Raw genomic sequence first — 13,377 nt, 5'->3', positions numbered from 1 at the left:
GTTGCATAATTCCTGTAAGAATCTACAAGTTTTGCAATGTTCATCGATATTATGGGAACATTTTTTTACATTGTTGTAGTTCTGGAATAGAGCAATAACTCATACAAAAGTAAAACCAGTAAACCAGTCAAAAGTCGGGCGGGCCGACTATATGGTACCCTACACCACTATGCGTATTTAGTAGAGCTCCCGTAGCAAAAAACTTTTGGGAATTTATGTGATGTAGATCATATCAACTAAGATTGCTGTATAGTGCATAATATGACTTCGATAAGGATTATATTAAAAAATATTTCTTGGAGCAATAGATATACCGCACTGAGTTTGAAACAAGTTAAAGAGCTGTTAGTTCGGTCGGGCCGAACTTTTAATACCCTCCACCATTTGGTACAAATTTCCAAATTTCCAAAAAAAAAAATAAAATCCGTTAAAAATTCTGTTAAAATCTTAAAAATACCGAATGCTTATACGACGATGTCATAAGTTATTACAATATTTAAATGCGAAACTTGAAGAAAAATCTGTTTATAATGTCGCTAAAATCATCAAAATACCGAATATGGGGGTACCGTTATATGGGGGCTATACGAAGACGTGAACCTGCACAGACAATTTTCTGGCATGGGCTGAAGTATCCATTATGAACTTCACATGCGAAATTTGAAACAATCCCGGTAAATAATGTCGCTAAAATCATCAAAATACCGAATATCGGGGGGTACGGTATATGGGAGCTATATGAAGACTTGGACCTATATAGCCCATTTTCTGTTTTATGCTGCAGTATCTATTACGAACTTCAAATGCCAAATTTGGAACGATTCCGCTAAATAATGTCGCTAAAATCATCAAAATACCGAATATCGGGGGGTACCGTTATATGGGGGCTATACGAAGACGTGAACCTGCACAGACAATTTTCTGGCATGGACTGAAGTATCCATTATGAACTTCACATGCGAAATTTGAAACAATCCCGGTAAATAATTTCGCTAAAATCATCAAAATACCGAATATGGGGGTTCGGTATATGGGGGCTATATGAAGACGGGGACCTATATGGCCCATTTTCTGTTTTATCCTGCAGTATCTATTACGAACCTCAAATGAAAAATTTGAAACAATTCCGGTGAATAATGTCGCTAAAATCATCGAAATACCGAATATCGGGAGGTACCGTTATATGGGGGCTATATGATAAATTGGACCTACATGGCCCATTTTCGAAGTTAACCTGCCTACTGGCAAAATATACATGTGTGCAAAATTTTAACCTTCTATCTCAATTTGTTCGAAAGATAGCGTGATTACAACAGACAGACAGACAGACGGACATGGCTAAATCGTCTTAGAATTTTACGCTGATCAAGAATATATATACTTTGTTGGGTCTGACATGAGTATTTCGAGGAGTTACAAACGGAATGACAAAATTAATATACCCTCCATAGTATGGTGGAGGGTATAAAAACGGTAAAATTCGGTTGAATATGAATAAATCTATTAAATTTGGGCTGATATTAAATATTCAGGGTGAGATAAAAAACTTTAACAAGGTCAAACACCATAATTGTTAAATTTTTTTAATTTTATTGAATGAAAGCAAGAATGTCGGAAATAGCGTCAAATTTTAGAATAAGTTTAGATTTGTTCGAATTTGTCACCTTTGACACGAATTATGGCCTTCAAACGACCAATTAAACCGTCACACGCTGCCGAATGTTGCTCTGCAGTATTTTGGCCCATACCCGGTATTTTTTATTTGGTATTTTTTAGTGCCAACCTTGCTTTCCAAAATACTCCAAAAACAATAGTCTAACGGATTGGTATCCGGAGATTTTGGTGGTTGAAGCGAGGAACCTCATTTTGTAACCATTCTTGTGTGGCGCGTGCTGAGTCCTGTTGGAATGTCCAAGGTCTGCGGCCAAAATGTTTACGTGCCCAAGGTTTTAATACACCCTCCAGAATGATTTCGCGATAATATTCGTCATTTATTCTGAGAGCGACCAAAACTCGGCTGTAATGGCGGCCCAAGGTTTTAATACAGGTTTTTTGTTGCGGTGTAAGTTCTTGCACTTTTTGGAATTTCAATGGCTTTACCCCGAACTCATTTTTAAATATTTGCCGAATGGAATATTGCGATATATTCAGCTAACGAGCCATTTTTCGGCCACTGCGACGTGGGTTTCGATCAAGTCGATTTTTTTACTTTTCGAACCATTTCTTCTGATGTTGCTGTTTTCTTCCGTCCATTTCCTTGAAGATATATATAGGAGATATATCTAAATTCAATTCTCACAAATGTCTATAGGGCTCGTCCTTGGACCAAACAAATATTGTTTGAAAACTTCATCTCAATCGGACCTGCAAATACATGGACAGACGGACGGCCGAAAGGACAGACGGACTGAAATGCATAAATCAACTTAAAAAGTGATTCTATGAAGATCCTTAAAAGTAACTATGAGTCAATCTCGCTTCCTTCTCAATGTTACAAACAAATGCACAAAGACATAATACCTTTACCACTAAGTGTTGCAGGGTATAAAAAATGCTAAGTGCCATGGACTGTAGGTATACAGTCGTCGATAATATTGACTGATATTGTTCATCATGTTTATGTTTACATTCATATTGGAAGATAAATGGTTCAGAATTAGTACTCTAGTAGCGGTATGATTATTAATAACACTACTATTTGTAATACAATCTGCTACAAGGTTAAGCTTTGTTGGAGTTGCTAAACATGTGCGTATGGGATTTTACAAAAATCGTGTGAATTAGTTTTCTATTGTTTATTTTATAGTGAGAATGACTTGACAATGTCATATGAAAAAAAAACATTATTTATATGCGAGCCACATGGAAGGGTTCTGTGATGATAAGCTAATTAAAAATTTAGCGAGACATGTCTGTTATATCGCTTCCACAAATTTCCTTACCTCCATAAGACAGGCTGAGAATTGAACGACAGAAAAGCCGTCATGGTGTATTATTATCCTGTCGATCTAGAAGCCTTATCCAGGAGATATGGGAATGACATTGATTTCTACCATCGAGTAACCTACGATTGTTGACTCTACATTACCACATTGTTGAATTAGTCAGAAAAAGCTGCAGTTACCGGCTTTAAATTAAAAAGTTCGACACTTTTCACCTCTAAGTCGGTTTGTGGTTAGAAATGTGGCATTGTGTGATGTGAAATGCAAATATTAGAGCTGTCTAATAGAAAGAAATCCGGCTTTACACAACACTGTTTACAAAAATGATGCGACAAGATCATGTTTATAATTGCTGTGGACCATAACTGTCGCAGTGAAGAAAAAGACTCAGCAACGTGTACTGATCTCACATGCAGATATTAGTTGTGTTCATGAATATACGATATAGTATTTATTTATTATTTTTTTGTATTATTTCTACAATTTCGAACATCATTCCCATACGCGAAAAAACTAGTAAAACCTGACGGAAACACACACATATGTGGCGGTCTGTTTTATTGTTTTTTAAGAAATCGTGTTCAAATGCGGTCCACTCCTTCTGGTGCCTTCTCCACAAAGGTCGAAATCGCAAAGGGTCAATATTTATAAAATTTGATGTAAGAGTCCGATTGTCTTCAAATTACATCACAATATTTTTATTAATCCAAGGTCTGTTGTGAAAATGGAATATATCGGTCCACTTCTTCCGGTACCTGCCCCACAAAGGGTCAAAATGTTAAATATCTATGAAGCTCATAAGACGCGAAATTAACATCCGATTCCATTTAGACCTGGCACAGCTCAATATTTCTATCAAGACAAGATCTGCTGTGGAAATGGGATATATCGGCGCACGCTTTCTGACACTTCCCCACAAATGGTTCAAAATTTTGAAAAAAAAAACGAAAAATAAGCATCCAACTCTCTTCAAATTTCACACATCCAAACATTTTTACTAACGCAAAATCTGTTGTGAAGATGATAGATATCTGCCAACCCGTTCTGGTACCTCAACCACAAGGGGTCACAATTTCCAATAATTATATCTGTCATAATTGCGAAACAAGTCGGCGATTTTATATAACTTTATATAATCTGATATGAATATGTAATTGATCGGAATTTATGATTTCGTATAAAATTGGATGCAAATGTTCGATTTCCTTTAAATTTTGCACATACCAATATTTTTATCTGTATTATGTGAAGTGGAATATTTCGGTCCGCTACATCTGGTACTCCACGCATATTTCCACATTTTCCAAAAATTTGCACCTATTTACAAGTAATTTTTATAAGACACATTTTGGAGGTTTTGAGTATAGTCCAATTGACATGCTTTGGTGGAGTTTATAAAAATTTCGGTCCAGACGAATGGAACGTAGTCTAATATGAACCAAACAGTTCGAAAGAAAACAATTCAGAAAAAAAACTATACAGCATATAAAAATTCGTATGCATGGGGTGACAGGGGTAATGAGAACTTGTCCTCAATGCAATGATGCCTATTCTGCCAATAGATTACACATCAAAGCAAGTGTGGCTTTTAATGCAAAAAGAATGTGAAGGGACAGAGCTTACGGACATGCCTGGGTGCTCTAAAACTACCGAGAAAAATATCAACTAATCCTGATTACCGCACACCAGCAATAACTTTGATCAGCCTTTTAGAGTTGAATTTCCAAGCAGAAAAGAATGGAATAACAGAACACAACTAATTTGTTACGACCCCAAGGTATACACGGAAGGCCCCAAGATGAACGATAGAGTCTTATCTGGTGTATATTCGGAAGAAGAAGCACAATGCCACTTGAAGACTGCAGGGGTTTTCAGGCGGTGATACTGACCATAAAATAACCGAACTCAATAGCAATATTTATCGACAGTCAAATGGCGCTCCTAACATTGGATTCAATTCTGTCACATCAAAGCTATTGAAAGAACGTAGAGAAGAACATTATAAAATAGGGCATTTTTCCACAGTATTTCTTACCTGAATCCCAGGTCAGGTTGGTAACGAAATTTTTTCGCTAATCTGCTAACTAGAGCGGGATCTGCCTCTAAAGACCCTCCATAGGCGTCAGTACACCCAGAGAAAAAATGACAACATCCGTGTATGAAATGACCACATCCGTGTATGATAGTGTATCAACCACGTTTGGTGTCAAAATGAGCACGCTGTTGTCATTTTGACACCGAGATTTTGGCAACGATTTCAACAACAGATGTGCATGAAATGAGCACATACGTGGTCATTTCGAGCACGCCCCGTTGTCAGATTGTCAACGCTTCGTTGTCAGATCGTCAACGCTTCGTTGTCAGATTGTCAACGCTCCGTTGTCGGATTGTCAACGCCCGTTGTCAGATTGAAATCAATGGTGGTCATTTTTTGATATCCGTTCCTTTTCCATTTTATACCCTTAGTAGAAGAAACGACATTTTTTGAAAAGTATTTTATTGAACGAAACCAATTACATAAATTCAATATAAATACATATTTGATTTAACAAAACAATTCGAATTACATATATTCAATGTATAGAAACAAATTAAATTAACTTAAATCTGAAATAAACTTTTCCATTATTCATAGGATATAAGTGAAATGGGTAAGTAATAAAATCTAAAATTGGTATTAAAAAAATTGTATCCTCATTCAGAGAACCAACTTCATACGATTGTAAATGGTAATCAAAGTTTTTAACTTTTACTTGGTTACATAAAATGTAAACATTTTCATTTTCAATTATTAAATGTTTAATTTTGAAAAGTTCAATTGCGGCATTATTTGTTGCTAAATAATAGTTTTTTTTATACCTAGTTCCCTTAAAAAAAATGTCATCAGACACTTTGCAATTTTGGTAATTTAAAACTGGCTTACTTTTTTTGTAACAATATTCCTCTTTTGCCAAATCTTCGATGGTATGCGTATTAATGATAACATTTGGTTCTAAGTTATCTTCGTGTTTTAATAAAAAATTGGAAAATTTCAATCCAGACTTAATAGATAATGAACGACAGGGATTTACTCTTGATGTAGTATTTCCTAAATAGGCTTTTGCTTCCTTGTGTTTAGCTTCGAATCTCATGCTCCAGAGATATTTAAGGGGACCACATTTTCGGATAGCTGTGGGATAGTGGACAAGAAAGTGGTGTTTCGGTTTTAACGAACCGTATAATGTTATATAAAGTGAATGGTGATCTCTAATTAATTCTTCCAATTTTATTAAATCGTCTTCTATATAACTTGGTCTTAAAAGTAAATCGATTATTTGTAATAATATTATAAAAACTTTCCAGTGATCGTTGGAGAAAGGAATTAAATCGCCTACCATTAAAGGTAAAAAATTAGTAAAACACATAGTTTCACTAGCTGTCATTTTTAAGTTATAGTTTTTCAATCTACATAAATCTAGTGGTCCAGATTTATTTCCCACTTCAATTTCTCCAAATTGGAATAAAGATTTTCTGCTGTTAATACAATCTAACGTAACAATATTTTCTTGAATCAGCCCGAGAATTACATTAGACATATCGTAGACACATATGCCCTCGAAAATGTCATGCATAATATCAAAACAAAAATTTTCAGTGACGTTAAAATTTGGTAAAGATTCGAAGATACACTTGTTTTTAATACCTGTTTCTTGAAAATTATTTTCCAATACATTTGAGTTGTAATTCTCTTGGTTTCTTAAACTATCTAAATGCTGAATTGCGTCGAATTGCATTTGGGACTTTTTTCTTCTACATACCCGGCAAAATCTTTTAGAGTTAAATGATTGCACGTAGCCTAAAATACTATTAACTGCTAAATTATCTCCAATAATTACACCTAAAATAAAATGCACCTTCTGAACACTTTGTTGAACACAAATTTCAACCCCTTCTTCTAGAATTTTTAACTCTTCTACAAGATTGTGAAATGAAACTTCATTTCCACGTTCTTTTAAATCCTTTGATGGTATAAACGCAGCAGTTAATATATAATCAAGTTTTGACAACAAGTGCTGTGGCATTGAAGGAAAGCTAATATAACAACCACATATGGAAAATGTATGGGTTCCAAGAGGATTATTAATTTGAAAATCATCCATGTAAAGGACATAGGGAATAACTAAATTGTACTGATATTTTAATAATTTAGTTTTATATAACTCACCGTTTGTAAAATTTTGTAAAACAGGTGAATTTAGGAATTTTTTGGAGTTTTCTAATGTCAAATCTAAGAGATTTGGAATTTTAAAAAGGGCACTTATCATGAATTTCAGTGGCATTATATAAATATTGGATAACTTTGGACCTAAACTGGGATTTCCGCTGATAACAATTTCCGAGACTTGATTGCTAATTACATAAACCTTTGGATCATCATAAAAGTTTAGTTCTTTTAAAATTTTTAAAAGTCTATATTCCGTTCTAGTTTCTTCGAAAGGATTTTTACAAAAGTTTAGTAAGTACCTTAAGTCTTCATAATTTGGATGATCAGTTATATATTTTTCAATTGTACATGAAATGGATGAAAGCAGAATTGAAACAGAATGTTGTATTTCTATAACATGATTTCTAGGCATATAGCTTTGACCATGTAATTGTAAAGACAGATATAAGGTTTTCTTTTTCAAAACATTTAAATCCTTTTCTATTGTATTGTTGTTAATAACAGTTTCACTGTTTGTATAATCATTTTCTTTTGATGATGACATTTCAACTGGCACATTAATGGCTTTAACCATTGGTGGAGCTTTTGTGTGATTCTTGTGAAGTTTTTCTAAATGAATTCTGAATGACGTAAATTTTGTAAATGTTTGCTTACAGTTGTCCTGAACGCATTGTACTTTTAAAAATTTAGTGGACATTAAATGGTCTGTTTTCAAATGAGCTATTAAAAGATTTGCCTTATCAAAATGCTTACGGCAACGAAAGCAAATATACATTTTGAATTGTACTTTAATTATTGTTGCAGAAATTAATAAGTGAAGTCAAATTAACTGATTTTATATCATATACAGTATTAATTTCATAAAAATATTTTTGGATAAAAATCCATGGAATTTGGCAGGCATTTGGACATTTTAAAGAAAGTGCATGAAAAATTTTAAAACATGTATCTAAACATTCGAGGAACGATTGAAATTTTAACAAATTGTGGTTAAAAAAAACATAAAAACCTTTTATATTGAAATCGGACAAACCCTCCACAATTATAAATGGCTGTATAGTTAATCCAGCATTGTAATACTTTTCAGTGACTGTATCAATTTGCCTTTTATAATCGTTAATTGTCGGTAGTCGCAGTACGAAACTTTCCTGCGAATCAGCTATTGTTACTTTTTTTCGTAATTTACCGTTTCCACATTTAAACCTAGCAGGTGATGGTAAAACTGAATTCAACAGTATTGCGTATATATAATCTTGAGCATCTGCAACCGAAATATAAAATAAATATTACTTTTAATGTTTATGATAAATCAGGAATTAAAATTTACCTATGCTGCTTGCCGTCAAAACATTTGCGAAGAGTTGTTTGCAATGTTCGTTATGAATATTTTTCCCATAATAATTGTAAATTTTTTTCTTAAATTGGTCCCATTTAGAAAGTAGAAGATTGCCTTTCTGTGGATACATAATATCGAAATCAATGTTGACCTAAAACGAAACATTAGTATCCATATACAAATAAATAGCTCATGGCTACTTACCAATTCTGAAGCTCTTGCATCGGACAACTTCGTCCATTCAAGGAGAAATGTATGGCTACTTAAATTTTTTATATCTCTTTGCCGTATGTTAAAAGATCTTTTCCATTTTTCGCAGATCGATCCCCAATCATTACATTCTCTTAGTAAGGAAGCTTTCAATGAATTTTCAACTGATTCATCAATTTCGGGAACATCTTTGTTACAAAAATTAGGAGATGTGTGAGTTGCTGCTTTGCTTGTGCTAGGCTCGGAAATCAAAAGCTTTATTCTTTTGGACTTCTTGTTTCTATACTTGGCATAAAGTTTTCCGCTTGCGTTGTTCTTTCCTTTTCTTGAAATGTAATAATAATCCTAAAAATAAAGACATATTATAAGTTAAGAAACTACATAATCAGATACGTTGTTTATATTGTTAATCTTACCCTCATTTCGTTTTCAAGAGGAAAAACGGAACAAATTTCATCCAATATGCGCATATAGTCTTGAGTGTAAAGAGTAACATTGTTGGTTAAAATATCTTCAATAATTATATTAATTATATCATCTCTTTGCTCGTCACTTAATTTCTTATTAACGCTACTACATTCAAGCGCTAGTTTCCCCTTCGAGGTATGTGTTAACAATTCCGTTAGATCCTATATTAAATAAAAAAACTACATTAACTATGCTTACACAAATATTACTCTTACCTTACCTCTGACAAAATTCCTTTGGCTTTTGAGCAGTTCGAACCTGTAGTGTCGGGAGTACCAGGAGTACTTGCAGGTGTCTCGTTGCGTTTCCACCATTCACCTATTTTAGATGGAACTGACATAGTTTCGTCATCAATCCCGAGCTATTGTTATGACAATATTAATACTGAGTTCAACTCTGTAAAACAAATAATACGTACCTTTCGTTTTTTCCAAGCAAAGAGCTTTTCTCTGAATTCAACACGCAGTCCCAATGGTGGCACTGCTTCCTTTAAATCTTCTTTTTTCAAGTACTGCAAGCTGCGAAATGTTACATGTGATGCTAAAAGAACAAAAAAGAAAATTCTTTGTTAATTACACTGATTAACTGAAAAATTCATTTTTATTTACTTACCTTTTAATTGTTCAAAAAGCGACTCCATATTTATTCCTTTTAAGAACTCCCTTAACATATAATCGTCCTCATTGTTTTCCGCATCTTGACTGCTGCAATGGTTTGTATCGCGAACCACAACAATATTGCCATCGATTTCTAACAACTCACCAATGATATTTTGAGGATCTTGCGAATTATTATTCATTTTCAATAAATTTTTTGCACAATGCGTCCTTTCTCTTTCAATAACACGGAAAAAATGGTAAATATGCAGCCGATTGCACACGAGTAAAAAAAATGACAACGGTGGTGCATGATTCATACACGGTAGTTGCTAAAATGGCAACGATCGTGTACGATTCATGCACGTCGGTGTACAAAGTAACAACGGTGGTGCATCATTATGCAGGTGGTGGTGCATAATTCATACACGACCGGTGTCATATTGACAACGACCGTGTGTGAATCATGCACCACCGTTGTCATTTTTTACTCGTGTGTAATCGGCTGCAATTACCAATATTACAAATGGACAAATTAAGCACGGCTGTTGTTGGTACCGAAAGTTGACCACGTCTCGGTGTCAATTTGAGCACGTTCGTGCACAATTCACCAACAGCCGTTGTTGAAAAATATAACAACGGGTCGTTGCGAAAATGACAACATACGTGCTTGATTTCGCAACGGGATTTTTCCCTCAGTGTAGCTCACAAGCACAATCTACATGGACATTAAAACTTAAACGTACAAAGTTCCTGATTAGTTAAAATTGACGGGTCCTGGCTAATAAAGGAAGCTCCCGATATTCGGTATTCTGAATGTTTGGACACATGTATTTAGCGGAATCGTTAAAACATTCGGTACGTAGAGTCTGTAATGGGATCAATCTCCTATGGCAGTAGGTAGCCTGAATAGGTGTACGTTTTCGTCTACCCTCAAATTGTTATGACTCAAAATATTTGATATTTTAGCCACATGTTTCAAGATAATAGTTTCAAATTTCATATTTAAATCCCAGAATAAATAATAACTTTTGTTGCAGCTTTTATGGTGTTCGGAAGACTTGCTACAATCTTCAACCGCTTTTACTGGCAAAAATGAAACTCGATAGAATATTAAATCCCGATTGTTTTATTCTTAAATATTTTCTTTACTTCGTGAGGCACTTAAAATTCGTCCCAATGGACATTAAGGTTGTTTCAATTGTGCGTGTTATAAATAACAAGTAAAAGAGCAGCTACGTTCAGCCGGGCTGAACTTTTAATACCGTCCAACATTTGGAAGGAACTTAAACATTTTCAAAAAACTTTCGGAAACTACCATTTAAATGAAAACTGTTATATGGAGACTATACGAAGACTGGAACTGCTTACGAAATTTTTTGTAGGCTGTAGTACCCATTACGATCTTCAAATACCAAATTTGAAACAACTCCGGTTAATTGTGTCGCAAAAATCATCAAAACGTGAACCTACATACGATTTTTTTGTCATAGGCTGTAGTACCCATTACGAACATTTAATACTAAATTTGATACAATACGGTAAATAATGTCGCACAAATCATTACGAACTTTAAATATGAGATTTGAAATAATTCCGGTATTCGTCGAAAGATAGCGTGATTACACGCAAGATGGTCTTAGAATTTTACGCTGATCCAGAATATATATACTTTGTAGAGTCTATTATAAATATTTCGAGGAGTTACAAACGGAATGACGAAGTTAAAAATGCAAATATTTCGAATTAAAAAAATTACAATTGAGACAATTTTAAAAATGAAATGTATGCTTTACCTGCGAGAATTGTCCATCATTATACCCTACACCACAAGGTGGTCAGGGTATTATGTCTTTGTGCATTTGTTTGTAACAGGCAAAAGGAAACGAGATAGACCCATAGTTCCTTTTGATGATCTGCATAGAATCACATTCTGAGTCGATTTATGTATGTCCGTCTGTTCATGTATTTTTGTAAACAAAGTACAGTTAGCATTTATTGTCCTATCTAGATGAAATTTTGCATAAATCATTAGTTTGGCCCAAGGACCCTATTGAAATTGGAGATAATCGGTAAAAATTTAGATAGAGCCTTTTATTGTGCACCAAACGTGTAATATCAGCCCGAACAGTAAGGAATTTTGCACATACAACCAAATTAAGTCTACAAATAAGTATGCCAAATTTAATCGAAATCGGTTCTGATATAGCTATAGCTCCCATATATATTGTTCATCCGATTTGTTATTTTTGTCTTCCGCAGCCGTAATATACACTCTGTAACAACAATATTTGGGGAAATATATCAAATGCAGCTCAGAAATACCTTTGCTAAATTTTATCGAGATCGGTTAAGATTTGGATATAGCACCCATATATAACTTCGTCCGATTTACCTTTTATTGTGCACCAAACGTCTAATATTTCTTCAAATGGGATGGAATTTGGCACTTACGACAAATTGAGTCTATGTTAAATTTGGTGAAGATCGGTTCAGATATAGCTATAGCCCCCATATATACTGTTCATCCGATTTGTTATATTTGTTACCCACAGTCGTAATATGCACTCCGTAACAACAATATTCAGGGAAATATATCAAATACAGCTCAGAAATATATATGCAAAGTTGTATCGAGATCGGTTCAGATTTGGATTTAGCTCCCTTATATATCTTTATCCGATTTCAAATTAATTGTGCATTAAATGGACAATACAAGTCCGAATTTAAAAGATTCAAATGCTTCGGCATATTTAGTCCTTTGAACTTTAAATTACAATTATAATCATAGCGTGTATGATTGAATTCTTCCATAAAAACTTTTAATTGTTATGCGGAACTCTACTAAATTAGCAAAGTGGTGTAGGGTATCATAAAGTCGGCCCGCCCGACTTTAAGACTTTCTTTACTGGTTTTTTTTCTCATAGTGTAAGGTAGTTTCAGAACTCCGTAAAAACCTGTGAGCAAACAGTTTTTTTGTTTAAACAATTTGTCTGCCATAAATAGCGTCAAATTTTTTTTCTATTTTTTATTCAAAAGGAAATGAGCGTAAAAGAACGAACCATTTTACAACTTTGTTCACCAAAAAATAAAAAAACAAATATTTAGGCTTGCGATGTCCAAACGAAAAATGTTTTCAAGCTGCTTAAAAAACATAAATGACAGGAATTCATTTCAAGTAGATATTTGTTCGGCAAGAATTTGCAAACTCTCAGCAAGATAATTGTCAAAAGTTCTCCCTCAAATTGCTTATGTAGAGCTAGTATTAAAAGACACAAATTGTTACAATTTTAAAGGATACCAGGTTAATATTGTTCTGGCGTATATGGGTAATACGGCAAAGTATAAAGCTTGCAGCTTTAAATAGAGACAATATGACATTACCTTTTAACTGAATTTTGTAGTTAAGCAATCTGATAAACCAACTATCCGAGTGCAACCAATTGCACAAATCACTTCCGGATTTAAAGAGTTGTTGTTGTGTAATTTACAATTAGAACACAGTGTGGTTGGTATACGCTTCAAATCATGTGTTAGTAATGGTGACGAAATGTATTACTACTATGGAAATGGTGATAACATCTTCAGATTTTGAACTAAGGATTAGTTAGCTTAATTGGT

General features: G+C 34.0%; 2 protein-coding genes across 3 annotated transcripts in view; both read right to left on the bottom strand.

The window, feature by feature from the left end:
* Positions 1–13,377, bottom strand: part of LOC101890596 (dorsal-related immunity factor Dif) — an 88,609-nt gene that overhangs the window by 9,876 nt on the left and 65,356 nt on the right. The window lies entirely within an intron of this gene.
* On the bottom strand, positions 8,691–10,465 carry LOC131806613 (uncharacterized). The gene is made up of 4 exons (XM_059131004.1): positions 9,773–10,465; positions 9,579–9,700; positions 9,109–9,521; positions 8,691–9,037 (listed from the first exon to the last, which is right to left on the bottom strand). The coding sequence occupies exons 1-3, from the start codon at positions 10,074–10,076 to the stop codon at positions 9,372–9,374; spliced, it is 576 nt and encodes a 191-aa protein (XP_058986987.1). The 5' UTR covers positions 10,077–10,465; the 3' UTR covers positions 8,691–9,037; positions 9,109–9,371.

Source organism: Musca domestica, unplaced genomic scaffold, assembly GCF_030504385.1.
Source record: "Musca domestica strain aabys unplaced genomic scaffold, Musca_domestica.polishedcontigs.V.1.1 11, whole genome shotgun sequence".
Lineage (NCBI taxonomy): Eukaryota > Metazoa > Arthropoda > Insecta > Diptera > Muscidae > Musca > Musca domestica.
This window is presented reverse-complemented; position numbering and strand designations above follow the sequence as displayed.

Excerpts from the sequence above, each read along its gene's own strand:
- LOC131806613 (XM_059131004.1), bottom strand. The coding sequence starts at position 10,076 with ATGAATCATGCACCACCGTTGTCATTTTTTTTACTCGTGTGCAATCGG. Across the intron at positions 9,701-9,772 it reads GCTTTTTGAACAATTAAAAG|CATCACATGTAACATTTCGC; the intron begins GTAAGTAAATAA and ends TTGTTCTTTTAG. Across the intron at positions 9,522-9,578 it reads TTGCTTGGAAAAAACGAAAG|CTCGGGATTGATGACGAAAC; the intron begins GTACGTATTATT and ends TCATAACAATAG.